At 45.9% G+C, this 18,670-nt stretch overlaps 1 protein-coding gene across 1 annotated transcript in view; it reads left to right on the top strand.

Moving 5' to 3' along the window:
• Positions 1–230: 230 nt before the first annotated feature.
• LOC119183006 (uncharacterized) overlaps positions 231–18,670 on the top strand; it is a 47,999-nt gene continuing 29,559 nt past the window's right edge. The window contains exons 1-4 of the mRNA XM_037433554.2: positions 231–475; positions 15,399–15,535; positions 18,060–18,104; positions 18,179–18,288. Coding sequence (XP_037289451.2) covers positions 316–475; positions 15,399–15,535; positions 18,060–18,104; positions 18,179–18,288 — 452 coding nt within the window. The 5' untranslated portion in view covers positions 231–315. The remainder of the gene's footprint in view (positions 476–15,398; positions 15,536–18,059; positions 18,105–18,178; positions 18,289–18,670) is intronic.

Below are 18,670 nucleotides of genomic sequence, written 5' to 3'. Positions count from 1 at the left end.
CGTGGCGCAAGGGCGTCTCTGGCACGTGAGGGTCGCGCGAGCCTGCCGGGGTTGCCGCCGCCTCAGAAGCGCCCTCAGGCCACCTTGGCTGGCAGCAACGGCGGAGACGATTCCGAGGATTACAGTGACCGGCAGCCCAAGTTGCACGGCGGCGCTGCAGGCTCGGGCGAAACCCGCGGGTCGATGGTGGATGCTGCGCGCGCGCAGCGTGTTCCCGGCGTCGCAGCGGCAGACCGGGTGCAAGGCGGCGCTAGCGGAGGAGCAGGGAGAAGCGAGCTCGGCCGATGCCGGTGAGGGCCGCCATGGGGCCCCGCGATGGGCGCAGCCGGGCGCTGGGCGGCGGCACCGCGCCGCGCGCCGCCGCCTGCTAACCGCCGCCGCCGCCGCCATGTCGACCGGGCCGTCCGCCGTCTTCCCCGGCCAGCCATGACGGCCGCCTGCACCATCCTGCTCTTGGCCCTGCGGCTTGCGCCAGGTGAGCGGGCCCCACCGGCCAGGCCTAGCCGCTAGGCCTAAGAGGAGATCGCGCCATTGGCGCGCCGCGGGGACGTCGACCCGCTGCCGCACTGAATCGCCCACGTGGGCCTCGCGTTCCGGTCCCGATAGGTGCGGGCCTCGAGGGGATCTCCGCGACGCCTTGGGACTCCGGCAGTCCCAACGCACCCGCGGGGCGGCCGCCGCAGCCAAGGGCGCCCCCCTCCCGCCACGCGCGATTGCAGGGGTGCACGGGTGCCCCTGCCGCCAAGGGGACACATAGAGATTCAGACCCCTCGTTGCGGGGCCGTCTACAATATATAGGAACGAAGCCCGAACACCGAACAGAGCTCGTCACTTGAGTGAAGTTTGTTGCGTGACCGAAGCTTGCGATTCAGGAAAGCCCGGACAGACCACATGTCGGACAAGAGGCACAGGCTACCCGGAGAGGGTGCGGGCCGAGTCCTAACGTTCGGCGCAGAGAAGGCTGCTTTCTATGAACACCATGAAGGATTGAAATTGCCGATGTACAACCAATCTAGTGTATAAACAAGATGTGGTACAGAAAACAGAACTTTTGGCAACTTCAAGCACATGCGGCCTCTGCAAGTCCATGTGCCTTGTTCGAGATATAGGTGCCTTTGATGATGCCGCATGGTCATTGGTTCGCGCGCCTACCATGCCACGTGCTCTTTCATTTGCGAGTCACCCCTTGGACGTACACGTGTTGGCCGCTCGCATTGCACTGCGGGGATGATTATGCGTCAGCGTGGTGTCAAGCCACATCAACCTTAACATTACTGATCCGCTATATATGGGCACTTGAAAGTTACACATTGTGTGAAATATACACGGGTTCTGTAGTCTGTAGTTACAAACATATTGATTTTAGCAAAACTATGTTAACGCTACTTTTGGTCAGCGATTGCTAACGCTTACATTAGTTGAACACGAGAATATAAGCACGTTAGATTACTTTTCTTCATAACTGGAGCATAATTAATCGGTACAAAACATCATACATGAAACTTTAGTATGGTTTTATTTTTTGCAAAGTACATTGCGTACTTCTGTTGTTTATTTTACTAGTGGTTTGACCCAACCATATCGCACTGTGTTATAGATAAAAATTGAATAGATATAAATTAAGGAAGTCTAATAGTGCAGCAGTAGTTCATACCTCTTTTGTTTTATATTACTCTCGGAGAGAGAGAGAGGATAAAGATGCAAGGAAAGGTGGGGAGGTTAACCAGACGTACTTCCGGTTTGCTACCCTGCACTGGGGAAGGGATGAAGGGGAGAAAAGAGGTTGCAGAGAAGTTGGAATTAAGTCTACGCACAAAGTGTGTTCAGTATTTACTGGTCTCGATGTCTTTCTTGACGCGTTTTCCTGAGCGCCCGCAAATTCAGAAAAATTAGCTCTCTCTGAGTGACGACATTGAGGGCTTGATAATCTCACAAGCCAGTGTCTTTGTACTTTTCGATGAAAAATAAAGTCTCCAGACTGATATTTCAAACATCTCACCATCCAATGTAATCTACCCGAAGCTGCATCGTGGAAAGACTGGGCTTGCTAACAGGCATTGCAAAGGAAGAAAGAAGACTGAAAAAAGTGAGAAGTTTGAAGAAAGAATGACATTCGAGCACCTCAAGGGTACGAGTTGCCCATCGACAGGGTCTTCAGGAACACAAATTTTGGATGATTCAAAAAGCGACTACACCTTCTTATCGAGACCACAGATGTAAAATCCAGCTCCAGGACATGTGAAAATTTAATAATTTTTGGAACCCACTGATGATCACCTTTGCGAAGTTCAGAGAAAGTTGACTATGAATGGGTTTCATTTTTTAGATCTGCCAAAGCGCCAAGTCTATTCGAAAGACTAGGATGACCGATTATTGAAAGAAACGGATGCGAATTAACCGAGCAAAGTTTGAGTTCGTCCTCCTGTAGAGTTCTTAACTAAAATATTTAGCCAGGAGTAGGAGCTTGGAGCTTATGCTATGAAAATAAGAGTATCCACTGCGCATTAGAAGCTGGGCCTTGTCGGATAACGAAGGTTGTGTCGAAGCGGGTGACATGCGATGAAGCGATAAATGATAAAGTTAAAGCTCATATGGGTAAATATGGCTGTACTGATAAGTGACAAACTTGTGCGAGTGATAATCTATTCAAAATTAAGAACAAGGAGTCGGAAACAATGTAACCTGCGAAGCATAAGGAGTAGGCGCATCTAAAAGAAATTTTACATTTAAAGAGCGCCCTACCAAGTAAGCAGCAGAGAGAGAGAACATGAATAGCAAGAAGGTTCACCAGGTAATACTTGTGCTGTATTGTACTCGCTGAGAAACGAGAAAAGGAGATAAGGCAACAAGCATGTACAAAGGAGTCCGCGGCTAAAGGGAACACTTGCGTGCAGGGCGTATCCAGATTCGGCCTGCAAAAGGATGGTGGCTTTTATTTCCATGAGATTACTGGTGATTGAGAGTTATGACTCTTTTTCAACAGAGCGGTGTCGTGCAGAAACAATCTTTCAGCGACCACTTGCTGTTAAAAGGCAAGCAATATGAAAAGTGTTCATTTCAAGCGTTCTTTTTAACAGTGGACCGCAGTGTACATACACGCGCAGCAACGTTCCCAGCGTGTTCAGAGGCGGTGACAGTGTCTAGAGAAATGTAGCAGGGCTTTATAAGTCAAAACTTACAGTGTTAGCTTGCTTTTACTCGGCTTAAAAGGAAGACTGTGAAGATGAGACAGAGAACCATTTCGCAATATAAAATGATGGGAATAAGAAAGTAAATGGAAAGAAGAGAAGGAATGGAGTGAGCTTTTTGCGAGCTTGCTGGCGAACAAGATTAAAAATATGTTTACAGATATTCCTTTATGTTTGCCGCGTGTACACGTATTCACACACATCGACGACGTTCATGGCCAGGGTCCATGTGCGTTGATACGCAGTAAGCAGGGTAGCTAAGATAATTATCGTAGAGATAGGCTCGTGGTGGCAAATTAGCAAAAGGTCGTTAACCTTCGGTGTTAGGGCTGCCGAGTAGCGCCCTCTGCCGGTGTATTTTTCACCAATATCCCCTCCCATCAAGTCAAGTCTCAACAATTGGTTGAGTTGCATTATCTATCTATCTATCTATCTATCTATCTATCTATCTATCTATCTATCTATCTATCTATCTATCTATCTATCTATCTATCTATCTATCTATCTATCTATCTATCTATCTATCTATCTATCTATCTATCTATCTATCTATCTATCTATCTATCTATCTATCTATCTATCTATCTATCTATCTATCTATGTATCTATCTATCTATCTATCTATCTATCTATCTATCTATCTATCTATCTATCTATCTATCTATCTATCTATCTATCTATCTATCTATCTATCTATCTATCTATCTATCTATCTATCTATCTATCTATCTATCTCCATCGTGAAGTAGATACGTGAGGCCAGTAACAATGGAAGTGTTTATTTTGACAGTTTCGACCAGAGTCTGCCTCCTGATGAGATACTGGCCAAAACTGCCGAAATCCACACTTTCGTGGATTATATATATATATATATATATATATATATATATATATATATATATATATATATATATATATATATATATATATATATATATATATATATATATATGAGATCTAACAGACAATAATGCCAAGGAAGGTGTAGGGGAAGTTATTACGCCAATCTGGCCAATTGTAATGTAAATGAGAAGAAAGAAAAGTGGGTGAAAAGATAACTTGCCGTGGGCAGGATCCGAACCTGCGACTTTCGAATAACGCGTTCGATGCTCTACCACTGAGCTACCACGAGAGCTATCCCCCCAGCCACTTTATTGGGTATCTATGTCAATTTAAACGTGGGAGTGTCAGTCAGCGCCACTAGTAGCCATGGCGGCGAGTGTGGCACACTCTTTATGAGCCTGTTTGGCGTCACGTAGCACGTGAACTTATTACTAACTGGCAGCTGACCAATAGTTTCCCGTATACAACCTAAAAACACCAAGTCGGCCAGTACGAGACCCTCGTTAATGAATAAGGGAAATTGACATAGATACCCAATAAAGTGGCTGGGGGGATAGCTCTCGTGGTAGCTCAGTGGTAGAGCATCGAACGCGTTATTCGAAGGTCGCAGGTTTGAATCCTGCCCACGGCGAGCTATCTTTTCATCCACTTTCCTTTCTTCTCATTTACATTACAATTGGCCTAATAACTTCCCCTATACCTGCCTTGGCATTATTGTCTGTTAGATCTCATTAGTATTGTGTAAAACACGAAAAAACGAGCCCTTAAGTATACACTTGTTTCCCTTATATATATATATATATATATATATATATATATATATATATATATATATATATATATATATATATATATATATATATATATATATATATATATATATATATATATATATATATATATATATATATATATGTGTGTGTGTGTGTGTGTGTGTGTGTGTGTGTGTGTGTGTGTGTGTGTGTGTGTGTGTGTGTGTGTGTGTGCGTGGAGGCTGGGAGGATAGCCGCCGTGGTAGCTCAGTGGTAGAGCATCAAACGCGTTATTCGAAGGTCGCGTGTTCGGTTCCTGCCCACGGCCAGTTATCTTTTCACCCACTTTTCTTTCTTCATATTAGCATTACAACTCGGTCTAATAAAGACTGAGATGTCGGCGTTATTCGGAGTTCTGACCCACTACTTCGAATAGGGGAAAGAGTGTGAAGAGAGAAAAAGAGAGAATATGCTGATGCGGGCGCTAAATGTAGCGTGAAGGCGAAAAAAAAAGAAAAACTCTTGTTTGCCCAAGGACTATACGCAGCCTCTCAGTGATCTCTTCGTGCAAAACTTTGCTTATGGCCACGCTAAGGTCTTAGCCTGTAAGGCTGTATACTCTCACAATAGCATCTGCATGCGTCCTATTGCACAATAATGCAGAAGCCTATGGACATGCGCGACATATCTCGTCAAAGGTCTCCTCCGCACATGTCTCAGCTGAGTCTGTCAGAATTACAATAAAATATACGTACAGTGGGGATGGAAAGCAGTACTAACAGTGCGGCATCTACAATCTATGCTGTTTGGCTTTTCTTTTCGAAAGGCTGAGGCCTGGACGATGATGCGGTGATAAAAACTACTAATTGTTATAATGAAGTGTCATTCCGGCATCTGTGTATTGCCAGCAAAGTCAGAGCACCATGAAAACAGAGAGCCGCGCTATTCGTGTTCCTTCCCCCTCTCCCCTTTCCACTTCCCCCCCAGTACGTGCGTTTGAAGAGGGAAGAGGCTGGTGCCTCCAGCTGGCGAAACAAATTTTTCCCGCCATAAAGCAAAATGTGTTATGGGAGTGTTAGTTTTTATAGTATAGACATATATTTAAAAGAAAACCAACATATTTAGTTACGCATCATGATGATGGTTTACGAGGCCTTGGTGTATGCTTTGCTCTACGCAGGCGGGGCGAAATTTTCAACCGCCATGATGGTCAACTGGAAATGTAGCTCTGCGTGACAAATAGCAAGAACTCCTAGCTCTAATGACGCGCTCGTGAAGGAAAGACAGCCACCCCAACCTATACCTTACTTCTTTCCGCAGTGTAGTATCGCCTATAGTCTTAGAAGTCGATAGACAACACATTCAAACGGCACTTATTCTTCTCATTTGGTACAATGCTTCCTTGTTCCTTTCAAACGTAACAAAATGCGGGTCTCAATTGGACCGGAAGCAGACTATGTAATTGTCCTAAATAGAAAAGGCATGTGTACATTCTTGAACAAGCGGCCATCGCAAATCAATTGAACGCACACCATGAACGCCTTGAAACAAAGAACAATGTCGTGTCTATGTTAAGGACGCAATCTGGACACGTTGGTAGTCCATATTCAAGGACGGTAAAAGCGCACTAGAAACAAGGACGCAAACAAAACGCACATTGCGCACACATAAGCGCAGTGCATGTGCGTGCATTCTCAGCGCCCCCTTTTTCAACACGTTTTTACCGTTTCTAAAAATGTACATTCAGTAATGTATACTAGGAAGATATTAAAACAAACGGATTTAGCCCAGAACAACAAGAAAAAAAATTGAAAAAAGCTCAAGAAAAAAATTATGTAGCTGCCGCGCAGACTTTCTAATGACTATTTCGTCGTAATTTGTTATAATTATGACTGTTTAATTTACTTCTTATGAGTATGACTGGCACGCTGTATTCAATTAAACTTCTTGCACAAAGGCGTTCGAGGTTGGGTATCGCCGCTGTGATTGTTCTTTTATCACATGGAACACCATCATGCGTTGCGGCCGATTAACTGTCGGTCAATGAAAAAAAAAATGCTAGAAGTTAAGATAGAGCGATGGAGATATGTCCTAATGTTGCGAAATAGTAAAGGTCAGCGTGAAGGTCATGCTTCTCCTTTGTCGCTCACCAACAAAAAAAAGTAAATAAGATACATGTGCGGAAGCGATCCATGGTGGTAATGAGCAAAGGTGATGGGCTGAGTGCCACGCATATAGGACATTTACGTTTCAGATTAACGAAGAACGATTCGCGATTCTTGCTCAACCTCTTAGCCAAAACAGCATTAATACCATGAAATGGCTGCTGCCAGGCGCTTGGCAGTTGTTTTATCGTGGTCCTTATGTCACAGTTGTATAATAATTTGCTGCCGAAATGCAGTGGTTGTCGGAAATGAGGTCCATTTCAGAGTCGAGTTTGACGTATGCCCAGTTCACGCGGTGACGTTGTTCTGGAACCCGATTTTCAACCCTTGTGGTCTCACCTCGCGGGAAAGACTGGTGTGGGAGCAAAACGATCGTTAGAAAGTTTTCAATCGTTAAAAGAAAGGTCGCAAGGAATGTCAAGGTTTTGATATGCTCGTGATGTACCGTATCCGTCGTCTTTGAAGGGGGTGATGTAAAAATAAAAATAAAGGGAAAGATCGATGGAAAGGCAGAAAGGTCAACCAGGCGTGCGTCCGACTGGCTACCCTACAATGTGGGGAAAGGGATAGAAGGGTAAACGAAAAGAAGGGAGAAGCAACCCTGTCAGGGTGCATGGGTGGAGGAAGAGGAGGAGGAAAAAGAAAAAAAAACCGGATAGAAAGGGATGTTGGACAGTTCTGAGACTAGTTGGCTACTCTGTGCTGGGGAAGAGGGTAAGGGGAATAAAAGAGCATAGAAGAGACATTTTTTTCTAAAAGGAGCAGAAGAAGAAGAATAAAACGGAGAACAATAATAATTTGGACGACACTGCTTAAAGTCCGTTGTTCTAAAAAAAAAAAAAAAACGTAACAACGCTATCAATGCCTTGTGTGCCGAGGACGGTCTCGGCCAGTGTCCTAATACCCTTTCTTCCGACAGTGGGCGATTGTCAAGTCTATCTAGCACTTCTGAAAGTTCTTTTCTTGACTAATTGAAGCGAAGACACTCACTGAGAAGATATGCAATCGTCTCCTCACCTTTCCGTTACGCACCTACAACAGATCACTCAACCGTTAGATCTCAGAAACGCTATCAATGCACATGTGACTTTGTTGACACTCAAAGCGTGTGACCAGCAAAAAATTTCATCTGAAAATTGCTGGTCGTCTTGTCCAGCGCATGGCGTAGAACATTGCATTCGGTCACAAAGAGATCGCAAGAACGCAGGCATTGCGTTGGGGTTATGACAAGATTTCTGGTTTAGTGTTTGAATGTGTTGATGTTTGATTGGTGAGTAACATCTCCTGCTCTCTATGAGAGATGTGAACACTTATTCTTGCAAAAAAAAAAAAAAGAGAGAGAGCTTGGGAGTCAAAGCATGACCCCGAAACATGGTCGGTGTCCCCAGACCCGGACACCGCATGACGAGGCCCCGACTCGCGTCCGTCTCACCGGAGTTGATTGAGACTCTAGCGAAGAGCAGTTGAGGAGGGCAGTCTCCCATGATTCTCGGGAAGGGATAGAAGAAGGGGGCAGGTGGGGATTTCATGCACACGTCTCTCCACAGTGTGGGCATCGCGCACACCCGTGTTCGGATGGAAGTTTTTGAAAATTGCAGGACAGAGTAGAGTACCTGTCTCCAGGCTCTTTAAAGTTTGCTCATCCGCTTTACTCAGCCCTTCTGCAAGAGCCAAGAAAAGACGGTGAGTGTTGCGATAATAAGAGATAATTTCTTTCAACCGCAGCAGCGGTGCATTGACCTCCGAGACCTAAGAGCTGTGGTGAGGAGACCGGTGGGTAAGCGCTCGGGCGGCCGGCCGCGTCAGCGGCCTCATAACCTCGTAAACCCTGATGGCCAGGAGCCCAAAATAGGCGTTTATAGGTTGGATCAGTGACAGCTCGTCTTAGAATTTCGCTAGCTAAAGGAGGCATCTCGCCTGCTAGGTAGTGAGCACACGCTTTTTTTCGAATACGTTATCATTGTCTTCGAATTGCGATCCGCGGCAGCAAGCGATATCGCTACTTCCTCATCCTGCGCTGAATGTTGTGATCGGAAAGAGAGCCCGTTGACTTGCATTCCCTGGTGAACTACAGCGGCCGTGTAAAATCTCTTGGGCGCCGGCCCTGCTATGTCTACGTATAGTATACACCAGGTCGGGAACCGGGTTGTCTTTCAAGGGTACAAGCCCGCGCTTGTCTCCTGCATGCTTCCATGCGTGTGCGTGTCCATGTCAGCGTGGAGCGGAGAAACCCAGATCATTTGGCGCCAAAGTTATGCAATACGCTCCGCCTCCTATGGAGTGCAAGCGTGTTGAATGTGTAAGGGCCGTTCCATGCGCTACCTGCACAGCCGCAACGCACGTGCCGCACCCAAGCAGATGGTAAAAGAGCGTCGTCAATTGGCCTATTTGTCTCCCGCTTCCGTGCGGCAGGGGTCTCGGCACGTGCGTTGCGGCTGTGCGGGTAGCGCGTGGAACGGCCAAGCGCTTGAGCAGGCAGTGCCAGGGGACGTCTGCATAAGCCTCGTGATTTATGAGGAGCGCCTCCTGCAACTCCTGGTAGCAGTTGAGCCCACCCAACGCCCTGAGCTTTGTGTTGGAGGAAGCCACCGGGAGATCCAGAGCTCTCTTCGTAGCATTGCAGAAAACGGCATCGATTCTTTCATCTTCTTGTGCTCTCTATGCACTCACTTGTGGGCGGGAGGGTGTGTTCTGCGAATGAGCTTAGAATGTTAGGGGATGTCACGGTATGTACCAGATGTAGCACGCACTCGGATTCATATATTCCTCGGCGTCAGCTCAGTGGGCCAAACATCGAGCGACCTCGTTGGCAGAAACGCCGTGGTCTGCTGGCACCCAACTAACTGATTGCTGCCATTCGAGACTTTTGGGTGATGATTTTGAGCGTGTTGGAACGAATTATACCGCTAGCAAAGCTGCGACACAACTAATGAGAGTCGGTAATGGTGAGTTCTACCTCGGTTTGATAGACAGCCAGAGCTATGGAGGCTTCCAGGGGATTGTTTAGAAGGATTAATATACTATTGATGTTGGTTATTGACGATTATGGTGGCTGTCGTGACTACTCCTCCATGATAAGGCGCTGCACCTGTGTTGGCTGCGGAGTGTTGCCAACCGTGTTGTTTATGAGTGGCTATGTTTATGATCCGGGGTCTCCCTCTTTTTGAAGCTTGTAGTGCAGGGTATGCATGTTGTGGGGTGTTGGAGGTGTGATCCTGCTGTAGGTTGCGTTGGGTGGGCTTGCAGTCTGAAGAAATGGTTGGTTGAGTCGGGCAGATAGCCCCTAAGGTGTGAGAAAATGAACCTCCCAAATTCTGAGACGGCTCGAATAATGTTCGCTATAGCTCGATGAAAATGCCTCCATCATCTCCTTTGCCGTATTGAATGGTTCTAACAGGGTGGCTAAGCGGATGCTACAATTCTGGCGGACCTCCCTGCCTTTCTCTCAATTTAGTATTTTACTCGATCACTCTCCTAGCCAGAGTAGGAGTTCCGTGGAAGTACCGATAGGTAAACCCGTTGTGAGTTAACGCGCCTATTCGATTATTGTGTCTATCTTCTCGAACTTCATCACGTTCAGTAGTGCCTATAGAACAGCGTAAGTTATTCGGGGCACGACGAATGCTTCCACAAAGCAAAGTAGATTTGTGTGGAAGATAATGAATCGGTGGGTTTAACGCCGAATCCTACGTCTGCGTTTGAGCCGAGTAAAACTGTCTCAATGACGGAATGATGTCGTCATAATGACAAAGATACGTCCACGCGTATTGAAGCATCTCTTTTCCTCTTTCCCACACTATCGCTCTCGCTTTGTTTCTCTCCATTGTTGTTATCCCTTTACCTTCATACGATATTTCTCTCGCTGTAAGATTTTCATCTCCTCACCGTACGCGGCCCGTTTGAATTAGCAGCTTGTATAATTTTCTTAGATCGTGGGACCAGCTTTCGAGGTACGAGACAGCCTTCGCATAATCTTTCCGTGGTTCAAAAAGAGAAAGCGGAGAAAGTGGGAGAGCAACGTCCAAAACAGTTTCATATTACAAAATAACACACGATTTTGATAAAACGAATGCAGCAAGCTTGACTAAGCAGTGCGTACATATTCTTTTTTTAAATGACTGCGTTGGAAGGAGCAAGCGATCGAGCAGCTAAAAATACATGCCGTGGCCCAGAGCTGGTTCACTCAAAGAAACGGTACAGAACAGTGAGGCCTTTGGTCAAACGTTCACATTCGCACGTCGCAGTTTAGTCACACCGTTGTGTTTCGTCAAAACGAGAAGTGGCAGCGTTGGGCTTAAATCGAACGCGAGTCGATGACGCTTACGCAAGCGTATGAGTTTATGCACAAAGACGGCTGGCGGCGTGCATTGGCCGGCGACATTGACAGAGCGCTAAGTACCACTAGCCACATGATTGAGAAGCGAGTCATCCGGTAACCTTGACAATGCATGATGGCTACACTCCGCGTATAGACGCGACGTTTTACAATCTGCAGCGCGTAGAGCAGGTAATTAAGCTATAGCATGAGAAGCCCGAAGAGGCCCCCACCCGGGATACCGAAGCGCGTCAGCCGATCGCCTCCGCGAGTGAAGAAATAGTCCCACTCACGCACTCCGCAAAGTTCTTCGAAGGCGGAGTCACCGGCTGTCGGGCTCATGACGTTGCTTTGGAGGGCGCACCCATTGGTGCCGGCATTGTGTGCATCTTCTTGCGAGGAGAAAATGCCGCTGACTTCTAAAGTTGTGTCCGACTGCAAAAAAACTCCCAAGCATTTCCCCGAGGGTGAACATGGTTAAGTGCGAATACACGGGGTGATGCTATGAGTGGTATTTATTAATTCGCACTATTATATTTATTAATCACACTATGGTGCCTTTATGGCGTAATGGTTCCTGGGAATCGCAATTCGATCACACGGGGGAGTTTACGTTAACTCACTGGCGAATGCCAACGGATTTTAACTTTACTCCCCCTCACGACCCGCTCTCGATGGGAGACTGAGAGAGAAGGCGGACGCGCGAGAGAGAGGGGTGCGCGCGCAGCTGCAGCGAGCGAGGAGAGCGGAGGAGCGACACCGATATCAGCGTCGCGTCCGTGGCTTATTCGGTAGAGCGTCGCGCTGCGGCCCGCCAAGTCCTCTTTCTTTTAAAGATAGAGAGAAGACTGCGGACGCCGCCGACGGCGGTGGATGGTTTGGGGTCGCTTATAAAGTGTATTCACACTTAAAATGCTCCAACAGGAACATATGGCGTAAAAGGTGGTTAATACGCAAAAAATATAGCCAACTTTGCTATTTACATGACGTACTTTCCTGATTCTCAAACCTGGCCGCCGCGGCGGTGCAATGATTGCGGTGCTCATCTGCTCACCTGAAAGTCGCGGGTTCGATTCTCACCGCGGTCGACGCAATCGGACGAAGGCGAAGTGCCAGACGCTTGTGTACTTAGATTTAAGTGCATGTTAAACAATCCTATACAGTCGGGATTTCCGGCGACCTCCACTACGACATACCTCTGAATCATATAACACCTATAGTATATTAATTATCCTTCACCTAAAGGCATGCAAGGCCGCGATGAAGCTATATTGCCCAATATAGCAATATTGATTGTCGAACTGTCGTTTATTTTACAAGCGAGCCACTCACGACTTGTTTGAATAGTAAGACGACTTATTCAGACTTCCTGAGAAGCGGGTTCATTAGCGTGTATGTGTATACTCTGTAAACAGGCCTTGCGCCAATAATCAGAAAAGAAGATGTGATGTGAAAGCTTCGATATTATACGATGTCGTAGATTCCTCTGTAAGACAGACAGATTGCTTGGCGAAGAGGCCCTTGAAAACGTCCTGCTCATTTGCATTGTTCGCGTCGTCCTCTCAATATTCAAGGACAGTCTGGTTTCTCGAACTCTCCGATAGTTGCTCAAGTTCTTGACAAGCTGATGCAGTGTGGCCCGCAGTTCTGATGTTGTACGAAGGGCGGACCTATAGTGAGGTGATGACACCTTTCTTGGATGGATGTAGCGCTGTGTGCTGCCCATCTAGTGCGCTCGCTCGGAAACCGTTTCTTTTTTGTGGCAAGCGCTAATTTTTCTTCGCTGTTCATGCTCGCCTAGTTTCTTGCACCATTGACAGTTCTGAGTCTATTTATTGAGACCTCCATTGCGTGAAGTCAAATTTAGTGTTTTCTGATTCGCAAGAAGCTATCATTTATCTTGCGTCCTAGTGTTTACAAGAGAAGCTACTAAAACTGCAGATGCTATCAGCCCGAATACCAATCTGTAAAAAGGAAGGAAAGAGTGTAAGAAGCACCATCTCACCGCATATCGCTTTGCCCCAACAACGCCACCACTTTCACGACAAGAGCGCTGTATCTTTGAACGCGAGAGCGTTAAAGGGGCCCTGGAACGCTTTTTGAGTAACTATAAAATTAAATCACTGCAAGAGCACTATAACTCACAAATTTAATGCCGCAAGGAATCTTAAAATCCGTCAAGTACGAGTGGAGTTACAAAGATTTGTCACACGCTGCAATCGCATTCTCTCTTCTCTCGTCCCGACGAAAGCGCTGGAAGCTAAGCAGGGAGGGACGGCAGGGGCAGAAAAAAAAACGTCACGCGCGCCTCGTGACCTTGAGCACTTGTTTGTGACCTTGATCACGACCTCTCACGGCGATATTTTTAACAAACGAGCGCGCCATGTTCAAATCAGTCAATGACTGATAGATGGGTAATCTACGTCTGGTTTTCAGCGTTTTCCGTCATTTGCCGATGGAGGAGAAAGCAATTTCGAGCTGACTTTGATAATTTATTGTGGATTCCAGGCCGCGTGCTCCGCTATAACACTTGGCTCGCGTGTTCAGGGGATCCTCTACTACCGATAGGCACTGTTTTCTGACCACGCTCAAAAAGTGTGGCAGGGCCCCCTTTAAAGAGCTCGTGTCGCAGACATTCCAGCGTCGGCGTCATTGGTTGTGAGCGATGATGATGACGATGATGATCAAAACTTTATTACTCCCAAAAGAGGGGACCGGCCGAGTGGTCGGTTACGCTGCTTAGAGGAGGTCAGCGGGGATCCCTTGGGACACCGCAGCCTCCAATGCGCGTGAGATTACCCGGCGTTGCTGTGCCGAGTCAGTGATATGCAGAAGGTACTCCCATGTATCTTCTGTGTCATCATCTTGTCCGTGATCGAATCATCGAGAAAGATACAAATGAAATAAATAATTGAAATTTCCGTGCCCATGTGAGGATCGAATCCAGGCCGATTGCGTGTAAAACAGGTGTTCTAAACCACACACACAGCCACGCAACTGCTTGGAAATAAAATAACCTCCTTCGCTTGAGAATGCAGTGAAAATACTTCGATGCTTTACAAACCCACGTGTCCGCGATACAGGCTACACAATTTCGCATGTAATGTCGCAGTAATAACAATGGGTGGTACAAGCGTACATTGCCATCGGGCGTGAGAACAGCTGATTATCGTAACGACTTCGTGGTTTAAAGCCCGTCACCCATTACAAAAGGGTGCGTAGCAAGCTCGTGAGTATTCTACGCGCATCATTGCTCACGGTTTAAAGCCCGCTGCGCATCACACCAAACGCAGAAATATGCGAAAGCTTCACTCATGCAAGTCACTTTCAACTATATCGACAGCGTTGTAGCAACCCACAATTTAAACTACTCGGCAACATCATAAAATAAAAAGAAAGTATCACTTCGTGGTTAAAGTACGCACTGTAGGGACAGGATATCGCTATCGCGTTGAACTCTGTTAAAGGCCCTTAAGGGTCCGCCATTTCTTTAGGTATTGCGTACTGATAACGGGGGAGCGGCTCTCTGCGTGATAATCAAGTTTATCAGGATGCTTTGTAATGTTTATTTTTTGGTCCAACCACGTATATATATAAAAATCTTTCTACATATATTGATATATACAAAGATGCAATCACTATTTGACAGAGAGTTGATCGTTTTGGACGGAGGTATATTTTTTTATCTTTTTCGGTGGTAACTGCTTTTATTATTTTTTTGTGCACGGGCATTTTAACAAGAGTGTTTAGCAATTAGACATGTGGTAATCACCCATTTCGTGAATCGTGTGACAGACGGCAAAATTGGATGTACGCGCTTAGAAAGAAAATATGGGCGTATCTCTTGCTTTTAATATTTTATGAATATATGTGGCGCGGTTGTATCTTACTTGTTTAAGAAGGTCTTGGCTTCTTTGAAAAAATAAAATACTTGGTGGTGCGCGCAGTTTCCGGTCATATCTTTCTTTTTTTTGTTTCTACACGTTGCGGTGGTTCAGTGTTGAGATGCATTTAATTTTTTTGTTTACGTATGAATGCTTTACGGAGGAGGAGGAGGAGGAATAAATGAGAAAGGACAGGGAGGTTATGCTTTACGGGATTGATGTTTAAACTAGGTCCCGATTTCTGTTCCCAGTGTTGGCATCTGAAGACGAGGAGCGGCTGGTGCGAGATCTTTTTCGGGACTACAACAAGCTGATCCGGCCCGTGGAAATAATGAACATGACGGTGGAAGTGCAGTTTGGGTTGTCATTCATCCAGCTCATCAACGTGGTGCGTATACACCCACAACGTCACTCTCGATCTGTTTAGATTTTTTTTTGCTTTTGGCTGACGCAGTTGACCTAATTCAATGGGCAGTGCTTAATTTTTAGTGTAAATGAAAAGACGCCGACAAAATTATTGCAGAGTACTATGGAGTACTTGCAGCTTCTTTTTTTCTTTTTCTGAGAACTGTTCTAATTAAAGACAGAGAATAAAATGATGATCTTTGTTGAGATTTTGGTGGTCAAATTGTAACGTTGAGTTAGGCTCTGAAAAACGATACGAATATGATTTTCTAGTTTTCGTCAACGACGCTTTAAGAATATAGACATATTCATGAAACTTCGCCCTGTCTACGGTTTTACATGCTTTGCAGAAGCAGCTTTTTATGTGATAAATGAAGTTATAACAATTATATAGCCCGTTAATTTTGTTTTACTGGATATAATGAATGAATCAGTACGTTTGGGAGATCAGCTTCTTCGTCCAGTTGGACGTAGTTCCTATAGTAACGCGCTTTGGACTATTCGTTGTGTCATGAGAGATAATGAAAGACATGAGCGTTTACACAGTCACATGTACACTGCATTTAAAAGGTTAATTTTGCTATTTCGATTGCATCCGTAAAGGCAACCGCAAGAAATGCACTGTGGGTGGAGCGTTGATGCATCTAACTTTCGAAACTTGTCGCCCAAGTTAATGTCTCGAATCGAACACGTCTAGTGAATTTTCTTCATTTTTCTAAAACTTCCAAGCAGTTGCCCTAACATAATCAAAAACTGATCTTTTTAGCATACCTAAGCATACAGTACTTTTGGCATTTCTTCGATGTGTCGGTACATAGCTGGGGATTAATCCTCATACATGCTTGGATAATTTCAGTGAGGTCCCGTCTCAAATTTGTCTCATGTCGTACCACTTTTAACGGACGCATCTTCAAACAAATTAATAAAGTCTAATGTTTTAGGTAGAGTAATCATAACGTAAGGGTGAGGCACTCCATGGTAATCGAAATAGTTGATATACTGGGAGGTTTTTATTATTCTATCCTTTATAAGAAGCTAATTAAAATGCACTAGCGCTTCTGCATTTGGCCCCATGGGAACACTTTAGTCGATTCCGGAATCCAATCTGATTAGCGTGACCGAACAGCGCGTAAGCAGCCGGCAAAAGTTTTATAGAGCAAGCTTTAGACGTCACTCAAGCATCATTAACTGCACTATATGAGGTGGGCGCATCATCGCAACGCAGAAAAGGCGTTAAAGATAAAGGCCCGTATTCACAAAAATAAAATCTTGCGCGAGGGTAGCGCACTGGTTATGCCTAGATGATTAACATCCCTGTCTTCCCTCTCTTTCGTTTTCCTTCCTTCCTCGCGCTGATATTTTTTTAAACTGAGATAATACTTTAGTCAATCACGATGCCAGACCTTTCGTAAGTAAAACTAGATGGCTCGCGGGAAAACGCTTTCACGAAAAAGGAGTTTTGCCAATTCGGCCTATGTTAGTGGCCCCTTGACGGAGTTTTAGAACGCGGATAAACCTCGAAAGGTTTTGCGACTGTGCACTTCCCGCATAACGTATTCGGCCGCGAGTGATTGAATCAAAGATCCGCGGCGGTGGTTGCGGTGCTCGGCTGCTCAATTGAAAGTCGACGGTTCGATCCCGACCGTGGCGGCCGCGTTTCGAATGGCACGAAATGCTAGAGGCTAGTGTATTGTGCGATGTTGGTGCACGTTAAAAGAACACCGGGCGTTAAACGTTTCCAGAGCCGTCCACGATGGCATCACATCGCGCCTCATCACAATAGCCCGATTCGAAAATGCCCAGTGGTCTTGTAATGTCAGTTGGCACATGCACGTTACTGCGTTGAAAACAGCACGAGTCGTGCGTCTTAAAATGTACACTTTGTTTTTCTCTTGTGGATTGTGCTTGACTCGTGGTGGACATTCGTTTTTGCTTCATCACTCTCATCATGTGACCGTTAAAGTTCTTTCTAGTTCTTCTTGCTTGGTATATGTATTTTCTATTGCAATAAACAGGCAAACAGTTGTTCGTCAGCACTCGAGTTGTTCGTTCCTTAATTTTTTTTTGTCACCTCGTCGCACTGCTTTCATCGCAGCTATCAATTTATTTATGCATTGCGTGATGCTGTCGCATCCATTAGATATTTTCACAGGAGCGTGTTTAAATGGTCTACAGAAGTTGTGGTACAGGCATTCACACCGGGTTACAATAGTGGCATATGACAGGATATCTTGTAAGGAAAGGAAATACGTTACCCCCAGCGGCCCAACTTTAGCCTCGGCAACCAAACGTTACGTTAGCCTCGGTGGCCAAACGTAAACGTGTACTTAGATTTAAATGCGCGTTAGATAACCTCATGCGGACAAAACTTCCACGGAGTGCCACGCTGCAGTGTGGCTCATAAATCTCTCTTCATTTCCAGCAGTGAACAACCATAATTTAAAAATCGCGCATTTATCCCGCTGGCGTCACTCTACAGTGGCGTCCCTCCGCTTTCGTGTTTTCAGAACGAGAAGAATCAAATCATGACGTCCAACGTGTGGCTGCAGCTGGTAAGTGCGTGTATACACTGCATGTCATTGCGCATGCGCGGACATCTCCTTCGAGCAAGGCGTGGTCGCTGCAGGTCTGGACCGACTACCAGCTCAAATGGGACGAGGCGGACTACGGCGGCATTTCGGTGCTGCGGCTGCCTCCGGACAAGGTCTGGAAGCCGGACATCGTGCTCTTCAACAAGTGAGCGAACACTACCTCTAGTGCATTTAAGCATTTACGCATTGTGTGCGTGCGTGCGTGTGTGTGTGAGTGTGTGAAGACGATGATGACGACGACGCTGTCTCATTTGGTACTTCAAGAGGGCTCCGTGAAACTTCAAGAGGGCTCCGTGAAAAAAGGAAAAAAAAAAACTATAGAAGAATGGACAGAGCAGCAGCATAAAGCACGGAAAAACGAAGATAATAGAATAATGAAAGACACGTGATTTATCGCAATCTTTTATCGTACGTGTACATTCAAACATACATTGGTCGTACTGGCTGGAGCACAAATTATTGCATCTAAGAAGGCAATTCCTCTTTCAATGGATGTGGTTGTTCTGCTGATCCGTTGCGAAAAGCGC

This window comes from Rhipicephalus microplus, chromosome 3 (genome assembly GCF_043290135.1).
Source record: "Rhipicephalus microplus isolate Deutch F79 chromosome 3, USDA_Rmic, whole genome shotgun sequence".
Taxonomy (NCBI): domain Eukaryota; kingdom Metazoa; phylum Arthropoda; class Arachnida; order Ixodida; family Ixodidae; genus Rhipicephalus; species Rhipicephalus microplus.
Note: the sequence above shows the minus strand (reverse complement) of the source record. Positions and strands in the feature narration are given on the sequence as shown.